The following is a 19228-nucleotide window of genomic DNA, read 5'->3' on the forward strand; positions in this document are numbered from 1 at the left end:
ATTGTTAAGTCATTTGATCCTGTGGTTTGGTCGTTTTATTCGTTTCTTGATTATTATTATTTTTAAATATTGCTGTTTGGATTTCAGTTTTAGTGAGTTTAGTTAGTTTTTATATATTTCTAGGTAGTTATTTATTTAATAACTAATTTCAGTTTACTGCAAAGGCATACAGTTTTCAACTAATATTTATTATTGTATTTATTTTATTTTATTTAACAGAAATGTTTTTAATAGTTTTAGCTTATGACGATAGCACTGGTTGTCATAAGCTAATGATGACTGTTTTATCTGACTGTCATTTGATTTGATTCAAATTTTATTCACACTTTCATACCTGTGGCATCTCTTCCATGATCTTTCAGAGAATAACAGTCAATTACAATGAAAGCAGGGCTACTGAAGCGTCTCTTTTGATGATGGTGATCGCGACATCTGAAACAATCACTTACTTTTTTTGCATCTACAAATCATCTCACACTTTCTGAAGCAGAATAAAGGAAACGGGAAGAAAGGCAATTTCAATGGCAGGCGAGTTGCGCCAGGCTTTGTGATTCCTCAATGGATCTAACCAATAGCAGCTGACATACTTGATGTATTGATCGTTTACTCGACTTAAAGACATGAATATTGGAGTTTTGTAGCTTTTACAGCAGTTCTGGTAGTTTTGAGTGCGTCTGTTTGCTGGTGTGTTACTAAAAGGTTTTTATAGATTTTTGCACATTTTAAGTACATTTTTAGGAGATATATACATATAAAGGGGTGATTGATAATGGTTTCGCTTTTTATCTTCAGTTAGTGTGTGATGTTGCTGTTTAAGCATAAACGACATCTGCACGCTCAAAGTTCAAAACAAAGGAAGATCTTTTCTTTTACAGAAATCTCTTTTTAAAGACTATAATTTCATGTTGAGAAGAGGAAGGGTTGATGTAGTCGAGCACATTTGAGAGTCGCTCAAGCTGTCACATCCATCTTCACTTTTATCGCAATGTCTCGCAATGTACTGTCTCATTCTACATGTTGTCCTTCTTCTTGAGTCTCTCCATCATTGCCCGACTCCAGTTTGATCATAAAAGGCTGAACAGTTTCTGATATTTTCAGTGTGTGTGTGTCTGCGTGAGGTAATCAGAGCTGGTAACATGAGCTCTTGAAGCTCCACCCTCTTCTTGGAATTGGGTGGGCAGCAGCAGCTCATTTGTATTTAAAGGGACACAAAAACGGCACATTTTAGCTCACCCTCAAAAAGTGACTTGCTATAAAACATACTAAAACATATAAAATATGCTATAAAAATGATCTGTAGGGTATTTTGAGACAAAACTTCACATACACACTCTGGGACTTTAGATACTTACATCTTGTAAAAAGGGGGGTTATAGGACCCCATGAAAATACACACAAAAATACACACAAATATATCCACTTTCCAATCGAATGCTTTTTAGAATGAAAACGTCGCCTTTTACATCTGAAGAATAAGTCATAAATATTTGTTCTTGACTATGATGCAATATTACTATTGTTGAGATACTATTATAGTTTGTATATTTTGAATTATTATATATATATATATATATATATATATATATATATATATATATATATATATATATATATATATATATATATATATATATTGTTCTTATTTTAGTAATTTAGTTAGTTATAATTTTGATTTCTGTTTTAGTTATTCTAATAAGATAATAAGAAATGTTGAATTGGCAGCTAGCTCAAATAAAATTAAATGTTTACGTTTTTATTTCAGTTAATGTTTATTCGATTTCAGGCAGCTAAAAAGTTTTAATTTCAGTTACCTGTAATAAATTTGCTATGATGTACATTAAAGACGTTTCAATATAAAATACATCAATACAGGAAAGAAAAACTACACGATTTCAGCCCACCCCACCCACCCCACCCCCCACCCCCACACACACACATCTACACTATCTACATTTTACATGCTTTACAAGCTGAAATCACATACAGATTTATGTGTGGCTACATTTGCAGCTATTTTAGCATACAGTGATTTGGTTGTAAATTTGGGCTACAGAGTCTTTAAATGAAAGGGAAATTGCCTACGTACAAAAAGAAACAAATTACAACTGTGATTATGCAAATCAACTCTGGCTTTTTATGAGTTCAGAAAAGACGCACTGTGAGGAACAAAAAATATACTGTAGCCTGGAAGAGCTATTACAAAAGCAAATATACCTCTAAATGTGTCATATCAGCAAAAGAAATTCCTCTTTAATTAAATAAGAGCTCGTGTGCATGCAGCTTAGTGTGATAGAATTAAACTCTGGAGCTAATCAATGCACATTATAGAGTCATATAGTTGGCCGTCGTACGCGACTTACATGCGCATTCACAATACACAGTAGATAACAAGTAACTTACACTAACACAATCTCCACATCTGATACTGACTGACAGTTTGGGTCTAATACAGTCCCCATGTAAATGAAGTAAACTTAACCTGGCATGTAATTAAAACGCAGTATGTTGTTGTTAGATTGATTTACATTGCCGCCTGTATGTACTCTGATAAATGATATGATTTGAATGTCTAAACTGAACATCAGAATGACAGCTCTCACCCGAAGGCATTGAGTGTGAATCTTCTATTTACAGCATGTGCCGCTTCATTCAGCCAACAAATGCCTGCAATTAAACTCAAATGGTGCTGTGTTGCCCATTGCTATTAGAACAGCGGGATTTCATTGGACTAATGTTCCCTAGTTCACACACAGAGCTATTCAATAGCACACCTCCGGGCAAAATGTTGTTTATGCCATATATAATCTACCGTTGAAGAGTTTGAGGTTTCTTCTGCTCACCAAGACTGCATTTATTTAATCAAAAATACAGTAAAACATGATTACCATTTAAAACAGCTATTTTTCATTGTGATATATTGTAAACTGTAATTTATTACTGTGATCAAAGCTGAGTTTTCAGCCTCATTACTCCAGTCTCCAGTGTCACATGATCCTTCAGAAACTGAATTTGAGATATTTTTTTTGTAACAATGTATAAGTAATTTTTGATAAATTTAGTGAATAAAATTATTACATTCTTGCAAAAAAGAAAAGTCTTACGTAAAATGTAACTCCATAAATTGAAAAACTTTTGATTACTGTAAAAAATAAAAATAAAAAGGTTTTGTGCTGCATTCAAATTTGAAGTTTATTCAACTTTAAATGTGAAGTTGTACTAAGTGACAACTTGGATATGTTAAGGCTGCATGAACACTTACTTTTTTAGGTTGAAACAATTTCTAATGTTTTTTTTATTATTGTTGTTTGTTCAACACATTCTTACTGATACCAGACATATCACACACAAGTTTTCAAATGGATGTAAAATGTACATCTTTATTGTTGAGCCTTTAAAGATGTGGATATGTGATTGTGTCCCATTTGAATAAACCCTGCCTTTGTTTCTGTTCATGTGAGGCCGCTACTGAATTGCCTTTTTATCAAGGAGAAACCAAATCTGATTTATTGCATTTGAGTTGGCAACTTCCCAAATAAATGATTAGAAATTACAGAGGAAATTGAACTAATTTCCCACAGTGACCAATCAATATTAAGGGCACATCTATTTTCTGCCATAATTTAATCACGCTCTAAAAACGTTTCCGTCATTTAATATGTACCTGTGTGAGAAAAACAGCTTTCAGGAAGAAATCATCCCACATTGCTACACAGATTGTTTTAACGTGATGCTTATGCCACATTAAAACATCTCTCTCTGGTCATCTCTAGCCATCAGCTGCGGGCACCCGGGGAGCCCCATCTATGGACGGACCGTAGGCAATGGCTTCAACCTCAACGATGTGGTGAGCTTCTCCTGCAACATGGGCTACGTGATGGAGGGCCCCTCGCGGGCCCAGTGTCAGGCCAACCGGCAGTGGAGCCAGCCACCACCAACATGTAAAGGTGGGGAGAAAAGTTAAGTCTTTTATTCACACGGAGCTTTGCCTGATTCACCGCCTGACAATGTCAAAGCGCCGCAGTGCACCCTGTGGGTAAGAAAGGGCATAGCGGCTGTTGGATGTTGCTAAGTGGCTGCCAATTGTGGGGTTTAGTGACTGAATGTACACTAACAAAAAAAGGCCATTAATGATGCCTGGTAAGGAAACACAATGTTATACTGTTATTATATTAAAATGCCTATATATTTAGTTTGATATAGACTGCATGATCTGTGATATGCCATTCTGCATTTGTGCACTCATTTTTTACTGCATGCAACTGTATGATACATGATACTAACACAGTTTGAACTCAGTTATACTGAAAAATGTATTATTAAAATAAATGGTTAAATGTATTTATATTTTTATATTCAAATTGTATATATTTTTTATTTTGATTAATAAATATTTTAAAAACGTTAAAATACATATGATATTTTTAGAATGTATTTAAAATATTTATACATTTTAAAAAATATATATAAATGTGTGTATATATATATATATATATATATATATATATATATATATATATATATATATATATATATATATATATATATATATATATATATATATATATATATATATATATATATTTATTTTATAATGTATATTAGTACTGTCAAAACAATTAATCGCATCTATATAAACTTTTTTATTAAATATATTATATAACTTTTTGTTTATATAATAAACATGTGTTTTGTTTATATAATGTGTGTATATATATATATATATAATGCATACACACACACACACACACACATAACGTTTATGTTAGATGCCATTAATCATGATTAATCAAATTGATGTATATATAAAACATTTTAAACATTTATCGATTGACATAGGACTAATCGAGGCTGATGTTTGTATGTATGTATGTATGTGTATACATACTCATCTAAAGGATTATTAGGAGCACATACTAATACTGTGTTTGACCCCCTTTCGCCTTCAGAACTGCCTTAATTCTACGTGGCATTGATTCAACAAGGTGCTGAAAGCATTCTTTAGAAATGTTGGCCCATATTGATAGGATAGCATCTTGCAGTTGATGGAGATTTGTGGGATGAACATCCAGGGCACGAAGCTCCCGTTCCACCACATCCCAAAGATGCTCTATTGGGTTGAGATCTGATGATTCGAGCTTGTGACATGGTGCATTATCCTGCTGGAAGTAGCCATCAGAGGATGGGTACATGGTGGTCATAAAGGGATGGACATGGTCAGAAACAATGCTCAGGTAGGCCGTGACATTTCAACGATGCCCAATTGGCACTAAGGGGCCTAAAGTGTGCCAAGAAAACATCCCCCACACCATTACACCACCACCACCAGCCTGCACAGTGGTAACAAGGCATGATGGATCCATGTTTTCATTCTGTTTAAGCCCGGTGGGGTCTTCATTTGTAGCCCATCCGCCTCAAGGTTGTGCGTGTTGTGGCTTCACAAATGCTTTGCTGCATACCTCGGTTGTAACGAGTGGTTATTTCAGTCAAAGTTGCTCTTCTATCAGCTTGAATCAGTCGACCCATTCTCCTCTGACCTCTAGCATCAACAAGGCATTTTCTCCCACAGGACTGCCGCATACTGGATGTTTTTCCCTTTTCACACCATTCTTTGTAAACCCTAGAAATGGTTGTGCATGAAAATCCCAGTAACTGAGCAGATTGGGAAATACTCAGACCGGCCCGTCTGGCACCAAAAATCATGCCATGCTTAAAATAGCTGAAATCCCATTTCTTTCCCATTCTGACATTCAGTTTGGAGTTCAGGAGATTGTCTTGACCAGGACCACACCCCTAAATGCACTGAAGCAACTGCCATGTGATTGGATGATTAGATAATTGCATGAATGAGAAATTGAACAGGGGTTCCTAATAATCCTTTAGGTGAGTGTTTATACATACATACATACATCAGCCTCGATTAGTCCTCCTATGTCACTTTTTAATAAAGATCCAGCATTTTTTTATTGTATCCTAACATATCCTAATATTTTTGTGTGGATGTCTGTGACAGAATGGCAAATTCTCATTCTACATGTGTTGCATGCGTAGAGCATCTGACCTAATTGTTTCCACTGAAGTCACTTGCTTAGTGCTTCTGCCAAATAACACATGTCTCTGTTTCTGTCCTCTTCCTTTCTTCTCTTTATTCAGTTGTCAATTGCTCTGATCCTGGGATTCCAGCCAACTCCATCAGGCAGAGTAAGATTGAACACGGAAACTTCACCTTTGGCACGGTGGTTTTCTACGACTGCAACCCCGGCTTTTACCTGTTTGGCTCTCCCATCCTCACCTGCCAGCCCACGGGTCAGTGGGACAAACCGCTGCCCGAGTGTATCGGTATGTTTCTGGCATCTTTCAATGAAAATTTGGCAATGGCATTGTGGTGCTAATTACCTGTTTCTTTGCAGTAATTGAGGGGAATTAGTTGCACGACCCTCTCCCCGCTGCTTAAGATTAGTGGTTGTAATTGAGGGACAGGTGGAACACAAATTAGCAATTATCTGATCCTGGCTTTATTATGTGAAAGCTGAAACACGGCACATCCTCAGCCCGTCTACAGCTCAGTGAGACGCATTCCACAGCAGCTGCGAAGTCGACGGGACCCGAGTTCACATTTTGCCCTGACAAGACTCCCTGCTGTCAGAGATGCCCTTTCGCCCAGTCGCCACTTTGCTCTGTCTCCATAACCTTTCCTGCAGTTTTACACGTGTGATCCTAACACCATTTGCAAGGCTCTTTGAATACCTAAGTGACTCTACAATAAGATCTGAGATGCGTTCTGCATAAAAATGCTGACGCTTACTTCAGTCTAGGCCTGTATGAAAAGTGTTTATTGTTTCTCAACTGGTTATTAGATTTACTCAGTGTTTTATTTATATATATTTATATGTGTTCACACCTTTTCTGCAGACATGCAAAAATATATATGCAGAGTTGAGATCCTTTGTTTGAATTCGCTGGTTTCTTTTTTCTAAATGTTTTTTTATGTTCGCTTTATTACATTTCTGTGCACAGTAAACTTTCAAAATACCATTTTTAATGAATTATTATATTAAATTAGTTCATATTAATTCATGGTTACACTTTATTTTAAGATGTCAATGTTACAGTATAATTATATATTTAAATACTGAGTAATATTAATTAACAACCTGTACTTACTATAGGGTTTGATTGAGGATTAAGTGTAATTATGCATAATTTACTGTTGTTGTTGTTGTTGTTATTATTATTATTATTGTAAATACATGTAAGTACTGTAAAATGAATTGTTACCCAATTCATTTTTGATATGTATTAATTTTGATTAAAATATTTAGATGTTAGTAGTCTACGCAAGCAGTGAGGTCTAAAAATACAGGATTGGAACAAACTTTCAGAAAGTGCTGATCAAAATGCTCATACAGGAAGCTGAATTAGCACCGTATTCATTGAGATCAACAAGAGCGATTATATAATTAAAAGTAAAGAGCAGCTTAGTTTCTAGTCTTTTCCCCTGGTTTCACTGACAAACTTAGTCCCAGACTAAAACACATGTTTGAGCTGTTTTAAATGAAAGCAACTTGCACTGAGATATCTTAGGCCTATGTTTTGTCTCGGATTGCACAGCAACAATGTTTTTTAAAAGACACATTTATAAAAGGAAACCAGGCCTTTATGTTGTAATATTATCATATTCAACTTGTGAATGTGTACTGAAGGACTTTTCTGTGTATGTTGTGGATAGTGGTGGACTGCGGGCATCCTGGATCTCCTCCCAATGGAGTGCTGAGCGGGGACAAATTCACCTTTGGCGCCACGGTGCGCTACAGCTGCACGGGTGGCCGACAACTGAAGGGCGAGTCCTCACGAACCTGCCAGCTCAACGGCCATTGGAGCGCACCCATGCCCTTTTGCTCAGGTAGGACATACACACGCAACCTGCACAATTAAAGATGCTATGAGCCATTGAACGCTGCATTACACACTGTCTGACCGGACGCGATGCAATATGATTCCAGTGATGAGTAATTTGTCTGTCCACATCAGACACAACATGACTATGAGAAATCAATCCAAAATGTTTTTTTTGTTGTGTGTGTGGGCATGTTTTTGTGACATATGAGGACACAAATGTGTATAATGACATGGGTATGACACGGGTATTACAGGAGAGGGTGAAATATGAGGACATTACCCATGTCCCCACTTTTCAAAATGCTTATAAATCACACAGGATGAGTTTTTTTAGAAAGTAGAAATGCAGAATGTTTCCTGTGATGGGTAGGTTTAGGGGCAGTGTAAGGGGATAAAAAATATGGTTTGTACAGTATAAAAACCGTTATGCCTATGGAATGTCCCCACATTTCACAAAAACAAACGTGTGTGTATGTGTGTAGACATGACGACCCTCTAACCCCTGACATGGCCCATTATCTATAGCAATGACATTATCAGGCAACTCTTGTCTGGTTAAAACAGAACTTTCTCTTCGGTTATATATTCATACAGCTTGTGCTCATAAACATAGCTGCCTCCACAAATAAAATCTTTGGGTTGCAAAAGTTATTTGCAGTCCACTAATTTGATTGGACAGGCGATACTCCAAAAGTGCTGGTATTTTGTGAAACAGTTCTGGATCAGTTTGTTGTCTGTGTTCGCAACACTTTCTGCTTTGGCTTCTTTTGGAACTGTTTTCTCTGGCAGAGCAAATCTGAAAAAAGAGCTGGCCATGTTGTGTTTGGAATGTATGTTAGTTGATATTATACAGTTATTTCTAGTCCAATTTGCGTTCCAACACTGAGAGTTGTCACTGTTTGTATCACTCTGCTTGTCTGTGTTCCAGACACAATCTCAGTCTAGTTATTATCGATGGGGATTTTGCTGTGACACTCGCTGCACACTGTACTGTATATAGATACACTAGTAAACATGGCCACGGGAACTAGGGGTGGTGAGGGTGCTACAGCACCCCCTGTCGACAGTTTCACGAAATGTGAGAAATTAATGGTAACACTTTAGTATGGGAACACATTCACTATTAACTATGACTTTTGCCTCAATAAACTCCTAATTTACTGCTTATTAATAGTTAGTAAGGTAGTTTTTGTAGCATTTAAGTTTAGGTATTGGGTATAGGATTAAGAGATGTAGAATAAGGTCACGCAGAATAAGGCATTAATATGTGCTTTATAAGTACTAATAAATAGCCAGTATCCTAGTAATATGCATGCTAATAAGCAACTAGTTAAAAGTTAATAAATGAACCTTAAAATAAAGTGTTACCAAATGAATATAGGCTATTTCAAAAGCCAATCTGGCATGATTACATGATTGGCGTGATTATGCTGGTTGAGGACCTGTATGTCTGAGATATGTAACACATATGCATGTTCACAGGCATCAGTGAAAAACTAAATATATAGCATTCATCGGCATTAGGGGCCATTCACAGAGAACATGTTTTTTTTTTTTCATTCATCCGGGATACTTTGCCCTTGTTTTCCTATTTAAACACACTAGATGGACCATTAACTGATGCGTATTACGTCTTTTTCCGTGTCACTGCATGTTCAAAAACAATGATTCACAATTAAATTACTCACCACTAAACAATAAAACAGCACGACCATGAGACACATGATGGTTAATTGTGCTTAGATTTAGTTTGGAACAAATTTCATTGCTGAAGCCAATTGTCTCATTTTTGTATTTTTTTTGTCAGTTGGCTTAGTTTTTCGGTGTGTTCTGCACCGCTGGCTCTGGCCAGACGCTGTTGGGCCGATTCATCATGTTGAATTGGTGTCGTGCCGTTGGTGAGAGCGAGAACTCTGATTGGCTGTTCAGTTTGGCGAATGAATCAGTGCATGAGAATAAAAGTGAACGTGATAAAAGCGGTACAGACAGAAGGCTGTTATAATAGATCATCTTACCAGAGGATTCAAATGCACAAATGTTTCCATAATAACGAGCTGACTTAGCCTAGAAATCTAGACACACCCTAGCGGCAGCAAATCTAATCCGCTGCGAGTGTCGTCTAGCAACTCTCAGTACACATCTGAGTTGTAAAAACCAAACTCTGGTCGGGCCAATCACATCGTGTATAGTCGGTGGGCGGGGCTTAACATAATGACGGCCGGGTTGCGCTTGCGTGCTACTAGTAAACACAGAGGCTGGCGAACAGGCGTTCTTTTCAATCAGACCGAATTTGACTGCGACGCTGGAAGACTTGAAGTTGAGCTTTTCTTTTAGAAAAGAACAAAGAACGGCACTGAAGTCATTCTTAAAAAGGAAAGACGTGTTCTGAGTTTTGCTGACAGGATACGGCGAATGTTTAATCTCTGTCAACGAGCTCCACTTCATGTTGCTCTGGTTGGTGTAGCGCCATCCAATTGCATGCAGAGGGAGTTTGAAAGACAACCGTTTATCCCGCCCCTCGGATTGAGCTGTCAATGGTGAGTTTCCAGACCAAACATCTTGATGTGGGTCTGGCTTGTCAGGCTAGAGCTGACTGGAATGAAGAAAGTAATTAACGTGATTGATATTAAAATAGTAAGCAATCGCTGCTTGTGTATCTGCAATCCTAGTTTCGGGTTCCCTTTTTGAATGATGAATATAGACTATTGAAACCTGCTGACATATACATATATTTACTTACACACAGGAGTAGAATGCAAGTGCTAGAAGAAAGAAGTCACCTTTAATCCTTTTGGTGTGTTCAAGCGCAGATTTTTGGCTCTAAGATTCAGACAATGAGAGGTTTTCGATGCCGCTCATTGACGTTGGCTTAATGTGTCCCGGGCTAAAAATGACTACAAAATACTGTGTACTAACCATTTGTATTAGCTGTTTAGTCGTGGGAAAAATGGGGAAATCATGCAGGCTGTGATGGACAGATTGTTAACAGCAGGAAATCCAATATTTTTTTTATGATTCACCGACCCTTAAATATGGCTTTGCACTTGAAACATGTACGTAGTAGAAACTTTGCAAGTCTGCTCACTCTAACGTTAACCTAAATGTGATAAATGTGTGCTATTATATATGCTCATATCTGTGTTTGTGTGAAGAGCACACTCACTGACATACAGGCGCCGGCGCGATCACTTACATTTACTTTAAATACTCCTCCGTTATTGGTCAAACAGGAGTAATGCAAACATTAAAAGGCCTTTTATTTCTGTAAACTCACAATAACAACAAAATCGAAAGACTGAAATATCTAAATTATTCTGAACGTGATTTCAATGAAAGGCATTATCATTATATTTGTAGTGTGAACTTATAGTTATACAGTTTGTCGTTGGTGTGAACAGACCTTTAGTCCGTATTAACAGCTGCTGTCAAAATCACCACTTCAGATTGGAAGAGGAGTCACAGACTAAAGCCTCCGACATTTCTTTCCAATTCCCCATCACATGAAACAGGAATAACACAAATAGACTCGGTGAAATAGGATGCCATTTCTGTAGTATCTTTCCACTTGGAATGCATGCGAGTGTATTTATTCCTCTGGGGCTTGCCATTGAGAGTATATGTTTATGCACAGCTTGAATGAGAAATAGAGTTACTTTCAGTAAACACAGTCTGTTCTGCCTCTGCTTTAATATGTAATTAGTCATTTTATTAGGCATGTAAGTGTAGAAGAACTTCAGAAAATAGCTTGCCTACACAATCACCACGGTAAACAATTGGTGAGAAATAGGTTTGGATGATTTCCAAGCAGCAAAATGGCTTCTAATAAAAGTTAGTCAGTTCTTCAGTGTGAGAAGAAACTCATTGGACCCCAGCAAGGCCGTGAGAATCCGCCGCAGAACCATTAACTCAGCAGAGGTTTGAGTCGCCGGGACTGTTAAAACTCACCCGCTGAGAGACGCGACCCAGACTCGCTCTGAGTGTCCCATGACTATGTAAATGAAGTTTACGGCTGAAAAATCAGCTGGTGGGGCGCCGCCTTAAGCCTGCGTCCGACATCTGTGAGGTGTATAATTAATCTGTGGGTTTGCTGTGCTGTATTTTTAAACATTTTAGTAATTTTTCATTGAGATTACATGCAGATGGCTTTAGCTGGAGATAGTAGTGGCTGAAAGGGATGTCTCGAGGGGATGTTTGCTTTTACTGAGCCTGCAAGTTCAGTTAAACCAATGAAAAAACATAAATATGAGGGAAGAAAAACTAGAATAATTCACCTAAATATGAAAATTCTGTCGTCATTTACTAATGTCAATCCAAACCCGTAAAACTTTTGTTCATCTTCTGAACACAAATGAAGATCTTTTTGATGAAATCTGAGAGCGTTCTATCCCTCTATTGACAGCTTACCTAACTACCACTTTAATGCTTCAAAACCTTCATAAAGAGAAGTCCCAAGAGAGTCCCAATTTTCTGATCACTTTAAATGATGAAAGGAGTGAATTTAGGCTTTTATTCACGTATAAACATTGATCAGCGAACATAAACAGAAGCTCAACCAAATCTCATTGGTTCATGCTGAAGCTCAAACGTGATGCGTAACACGCAAATTAACCTCATTGGTTCTTGCTGAAGCTCAAACAGCTACAGATTTTTATAGAAAAACAAAAATCTTACAGGAAAAAGCATACATTGGCTACTACATAACCGGGTATTATTGTGTTGGTTCTCTCGTTTTTTTGCATGCATTCATATTTCTTTGTATGACATCCTGGCCAAAAATGATGTCTGCACATTTGGCATGTTTCATTGCGTCATCACAGATAAAACAATTGACTACCACAACCACAACTACACTATGTGCTTACAACATCTTTAACAAATTTTGAATAATATTTGAATAAATGGTGAAGGTGTCGATTTTTCTTGGCCAGACATTACTACTATATATGCGTAAATATATACGTCCACACCTGCAGGAGTCCGTGTGTGTTTATGATGTTAGATTTTAAAACAGGGACTCCCAGAATCGGTGTGATCTGCAGAGACCAGAGCGAACTGCACATTTCATAACCAACACAACAGCCCACCATCTCACTGCCATTGCTCATTGTGTTAAAGGAAAGGAAAGGCAAGGCATGTACTAACTGAGAAAAATCCAGAGGGGAACCTCAAAGTAGTTTCTACACCCACACATACAACAACAAGAAGTTTTGTCAAGCACCAAACATGGCTTAGAGAGATTTTACATAAGCCATAAACCATCCGCACAGAAAGCACTCTGCAAGGCCACTTGAACTTGGTGCGCTAGCGGCAGATGAGTCTTTGTCACATAGAATTATTGCGAATCAAGGAACCCTGTGTCCAATGCCTCACCTAACTCTTATTCTACCACATTGTCACATTGTCCTTGGGGACTTTAAAAGGGAATTAAGTATAAACATGCAGGGAAGGTGTGGAGTGAGAGAACGGCTCAGCCACTGGCATTTTAAATGGTGTTATATCCTATTCTGGTTCAGTGAGCTCAACAAGTCCCCCCAGTTGCCTGTAATATTCTGCGTATGGTTGTGCCCTTTAAGAAAAAAATATTTTGTGCACTGAACCGCTGACTTGGTATTGATAGTGAAGGACACAATTCTCCATTTTAAACAATTCTGGGCTGTTTGTATGCTCTTGGGGATTGAGAAGGAGCTCTTGAATTAGCAGAAATCAGACCCCAAAAGGTTGTGCTGTTTTTTGTATAAGCCTGTAGCCTGAACTTTGATTGGTTTGGTTGATTGTAGTGTCCTTGTGTTTTTAGTCCATCCATCAGAATCATTGTTCGTGATAAACACTCTGTGCGCATTCTTTTAAGCACGTAAATTTTAAATTAGATGTATTTTGAGAGGAGGTCAGAATGACCACAGATGGCATCTGGTAGTGTGTGCGAGTTGGTCTAAAATACTGTGTGTAACCCCTCAAACTGAGCATTTATTAGGCTAAGCAGGATCTACTTTTGTAATCAGCAAAGCCACACTTCATTCCCATGGTGCCAATATATGCCATCTGTAACTTTAGTTGTTCAACAACTTATTTTGCTGGTTATTATTAGGTCTCTGTTTTGTCGTGTTGCCCATTTTTCTTCTCTACATTTACCCTACTGTTCAGAAGCTTGGGTTGTCTGGCTATCACCAGACCAAGCTCAATTTAAGATTGAACATTGGTCTGGGGAGTCTACTCTGTATTTTCTACTGCACAAGAGGAGTGATCAACAGGCATAATTCAAATGGCTTTGTATGCTATTGGATAGTACTTCAACCAATCAGACCACAATAGGCGTGATCAACGGGCAACGACCCATCGCTTCTCTATCTGTCATCGTGTTAAACCCGCCAATAGTGGGCCAGGTGGATAAGTTAGTCTGTGATTGGTTCCCGCAAAAGTTTAACAGAAGCAGTGGAAATTAATGTACAGGTTTACAGAAAATCTTTGATTCGAAATCAAATCGCCGGTAGATCAGGCTGGCTTTACCCAGTCTAAAGTTTGGGGTCAGCGTGATTATGTTTTCAGTTGTTTCCAATATGAAGTAAAACTATTTAAAGGGTAATTGTGAGTATATCACACAATTCTGACTTTATAACTCGCAATTGCGAGAAAAAACTGTGAATTGTTAGAGATAAAATGTCAGAATTACCTTATTTATTTTTTATTCTGTGGTGGAAACAAACTTCCATACTAAATTGATCAAAAGTGACAGTAAAGACTACTTATATTGAAAAAAATATTTTTCAATAAGATTTAATACTGTAAAGGCTGTTCTTATATCACTTTTTCCACACACAAATAAAATAACTATAGCATGTATAATGAATCTGAAATGCGTTTTGAGCATCAAATCATCATATCAGAATGATTTCTGAAGGGTCATGTGACACTGAAGACTGGAGTAATGATGCTAAAAACTCAGCTTTGCATCGCAGATTTAAATTACATTTTAATATATATTAAAATAAACTCTTGTTTTAAATTGTAAAAATATTTGTCAAGAATCCTGTTTTTGTTTAATCAAATAAATGCACATTCTAAAAAATGCTGGGTTGTTTTAACTCAAATTTGGGTAAAATATGGACAAACCCAACCATTGGGTTAAATTGGGTTAAAAACACAATGGTTGGGTTTGTCCATTTTTGGCTCAAAATTAGGTAAAACCACCCAGCATTTTTTAGAGTGCAGCCTTGATGATTGTGATAAAAACATATTTGTGTTGAATATCTTTTTTGTTTTAAATGAGGACAGAAGGTATAGATTCAGTATCTTAACATAATTTTTTTCATTGCTACTTGCCTTATAGGGTCACTGTTCATTGCATAAGTCATATCTTTATATATATATATATATATATATATATATATATATATATATATATATATATATATATATATATATATATATATATATATATATATATATATATATATATATATATATATATATATGCCAAGAATTGACAATATATTAGATGAAGAATTGACAATAATGTACAGTGTGTACCTAGAATGCATTGTAAGTCGCTTTGGATAAAAGCGTCTGCCAAATGCATAAATGTAAATGTAAATATGCTTCACATGTTTAATTTCACAGTTTTTTTAATGATACTAAACATTTCCTAAGAAGAAATAATGAAATAATCATGTTGTAATTGAGCAGAGCACTAAGTGAATTAAACAACTGATTTAAGAAATACTAATAATGTCCAACATGCATCATGTGTTCCCCACACAAATGGATTAAGGAAACTTCCATTTGACAAATTTAAATTGATTGCACGCAATGAAATTAGGCTGTGTCAAAATGTTCAAGAATTGTGTTTCATCAAACAAACTGCACAAGAAGCAAAAATCTATTTTTTGAACGTGTGTTGCCTCTGATCCCCAACTCAACAATCACAAATCACTTCTGTTTGCTTTGTCATGACAAATCTCTGTCAGTATGAATGTACCTTGCTGGACTGTCTTTGCATAAATGTGAACACTCAGATGAACTTTGCATGTTTTTAAACATCCACTGTTTATCCATTAAACCTACATTAAGTGTCTGTGACCCATAAAGCGTGAATACACACATCGTCTCCCTCCAGTCCTGCTGTATATGCTGGATCCATGACCCAGAAAGGAGGAGGCAGAGAGAGAACAACAGCTAGACAGAAAGAGAAATCTCTCTTCCTCTTAGTCCTAGGAGGCTTTCTCCTTCCTGGTACTGTTCATCTGCCTCCAGGGTTTCATGGCATAATATCATAGCAGCACAACCTTCATCCTTTTTCTTGTGTGCTGTGCTGAAGGCGTTTGTTCACACAAACATGTGCTCAGACTGTTAGAAAGGCCTGAGTTGATATTTTTGTGTGTGTTTTTGAGATCGGTCAGCAGTGTCCCGTGCTGTTTTACTACCTATCGTTTTAATAACAGTCCAAACGGAAGCTATTACAGGCCTTTGAACTTGTTTCCGGCCTCGTCTAATTGCCTGCGTCCAGTGTGAGGTCTCCGAGGTAAAGCCTCCTGAAGTTATGACATGATCCGACCCTCTTAAAATCAACAAACAGCCATTTACTCTTTGCCCCTTAAACAACCTGATACCCAATTAGCACATCCACTGGGCTGCATCAGTGAGGGCTTTAGTGTCCTCCTGATGGGAAGATGCTCTGTTCTTTTCCTGCTCACACCTGAACTTCCTGTGGTCCAATTAGAGCGGCTGTACGCGTGTGAGGGCTGGAGCCTCTAGCAGCGAGCCTCTCTCAAGACTTAACTTCCCAGATCTGCTTGAGCTTTCTGGCACTGCTTGACTGCAGATAGAGTGAGCCGACTGCACTCGGATTGAGACGGAGCAGCTGCTAGATCAGTCCTCTGGGATTCTGCTTTTCTTAAAGGTGAAGTGTGTCATTTCTCTTTGCCTAAAGGAACCTGAACGGAATTGCAAAAAAATAAAAAATTCCAGTCAGGTCTCCCATGTTCTCCTACTACTGCTCATGGTTTGGACAAACAGTTTGTCCTGATCTATGAGGCTAGAAAAAAATTAGCATTTTAGACATGACATTTAACAATCATGGGGTGTTAATGCATGTATATAACTGCACCAGTATCTCTTCACAATAAGGTTACATGGTTACACTTTAGATTAGGTCCAATTCTCACTGTTAAAGCTACACTGTGTGATATTTTCCCCCATCTAGCGGTGTAAAGGTATATGACCATCCAGTGAATAATAGTTTCTGTTCCTCCCAATTCTGATTTTGTTTTAACTCCTACGGTGGCCGATTTAGTCCAAGATTAACATGGCAATCCCCCTCTTCACATTCGACACGGTGCCATCGAGTGTTAAAACGCGAAAGGCGAAGCTTGAATTTACAGGTATGTCCCTCTTTGGCTAATGTACTTTCAAGATGGAGGGGCATCATGGCGACCGGCATTCGAACCCCTCACCCGTATGTATTTTCAATGGCATATTATAAACTTACGAGAATACTTTATTACTTGAAAGAAGTAAATATACATTAATGAGCACATATATTTTTGAAAGAGCTAAGTGTTTTTAGCTAAGAATAAACTAAAAAAGTTACACAGTGTAGCTTTAATGCCATATTCTGTATGATCATATTCTACATCCCTTAATCCTACCAATACCTAAACTTAACAACTTTACTAACTATTAATAGAGTTTGTCACAGTTAATTGTGAAAATGTGTTCCCCATACTAAAGTGTTACCAAACTTTTTAAGTATAGAAAAAATAGCATATGCATTACTGTGGCTTAGTGGACTTAAGTGGACATTTGATGCTAATGTGGCTCTATCAATCAATTCCATTTTTTTGAAGGAGGACATGAAAGGGCAGGGAATTATGGGAGGAATTAGATGTTGGATCTACATGTCATGATGATTTTGAAAAATGTGTGCTTAAAAGGGAATGTTCACCCAAAAATAAAGATTTTGTCATCATTTACTTTCTATCGCTGTTTGGCTTGCTCATGCAGAACACAGGATAAGATATTTTGAAGGCCGCTTCAGCTGTTTTTCTCCATACAATAAAGGTCGGTGATGTTCAAACAAACACTGGATCCCCATGAACTTTCATTGTATGGGCAAAAAAAAAGGACAAAAATAAAGTTGCTGCCTTAAATTTGTATATACATTCAACTTAGATGGATAAGTCATTTCAAATTAAATTACATTAAACTGGCTTTAAAAAACACACGTTGTCATGACTCATGATACTTTTGTTACAGTACAGGTTTGAAGTGACATGAGGGCAAGTAAATTTCAATTTTGGGGTGAGCTTACTTTAAAGTGCCCCTATTATGATATTTTAAAGTTTCCAAATTTTGGTTTGGCGTCTCCTTTGGCGTTTCATTTTTTCATAATATATATTTTTCAATGATTCTCCAACGACTCGATGGATGAATCGGTCTCTCTAAATCCCTCCTTTCCACAAGCTACTCTGCTCTGATCGGTCAGATGGCCCAGTCTGTTGTGATTGGTCTACCTGATGCGTATTTCGGAAGCTTACTCCAGCTCTGCCCGGAGGGTTCCTATAGTTACAAAGTAGAAAATATATACAGCAGTAATTAATCATACTTACAGGTTGTGTGATTCTGAGGAGCTGGTCCAAACAAACGGAGTAATGATCCATCTTTCAAGAGCAAGCGTTTTGCGAATCCTGTGTTGAACTGCGAGATTTGAGAAGCAGTCATCAGTAAAATGACGTTTAAGGGCAGGACATATTTGTTCGCAGGTGGACACTGTACAGCATAGGCAGGCATTGTGCAAATGTAATTTGTTGTATTGCTGAACCGTCACACAAAGATTCGAAACAAAAACTGTAACGAGTCGATTCTTTCTTTTGGGAGACAATAACTTATTCAACTTCGCAGAATGTTTACATTGAAAAACATCTACATTACACATTGCATAAAAGGGATTATTAAAAAAATGATAATAGAGGCACTGTAATGTGCTAGGTGATGGCTCAGTTAATTCTGCTGTTTCATATCTGACCCACATATGTAGTCCAGAAGCATATTTGCCCATAAGTGAAAAATCAACCCTGACATCTGAAAGCCACCAAAGATTTAACTGATCAATAATCCATGTCGCCTGCCCCCGCGTCACTTCCACTCAAGGTTTGTGTGGATGCAGAAAGATGACATTTAACATTGCGTCAGTCATCTGATGTAATCCTGTCAGCAGTGTTGCATCGAAGTGTTAACTGCATGTTTGCGGTGACTTCTGTAGAAGTGGCTGTACATCAACTTGTGACATGCAAATGGACACACGCTCTCCTCCGTGTCTTCGGTGGTCTCAGGGCTGCCA

General features: G+C 37.4%; 1 protein-coding gene across 3 annotated transcripts in view; it reads left to right on the plus strand.

Annotated features, from left to right (window-relative positions):
* csmd3b (CUB and Sushi multiple domains 3b) overlaps window positions 1–19228 on the plus strand; it is a 500836-nt gene that overhangs the window by 433532 nt on the left and 48076 nt on the right. For 2 of the 3 annotated variants that reach the window (XM_067425814.1, XM_067425815.1), the window contains exons 54-56: window positions 3771–3944; window positions 6151–6336; window positions 7727–7900. In XM_067425814.1, coding sequence (XP_067281915.1) covers window positions 3771–3944; window positions 6151–6336; window positions 7727–7900 — 534 coding nt within the window. Of the gene's footprint in view, window positions 1–3770; window positions 3957–6150; window positions 6337–7726; window positions 7901–19228 lie in introns of all 3 variants that reach the window. The other variant, XM_067425816.1, reaches the window with a different exon arrangement.

Source organism: Pseudorasbora parva, chromosome 19 (assembly GCF_024679245.1).
Source record: "Pseudorasbora parva isolate DD20220531a chromosome 19, ASM2467924v1, whole genome shotgun sequence".
Classification (NCBI taxonomy): Eukaryota; Metazoa; Chordata; class Actinopteri; order Cypriniformes; family Gobionidae; genus Pseudorasbora; species Pseudorasbora parva.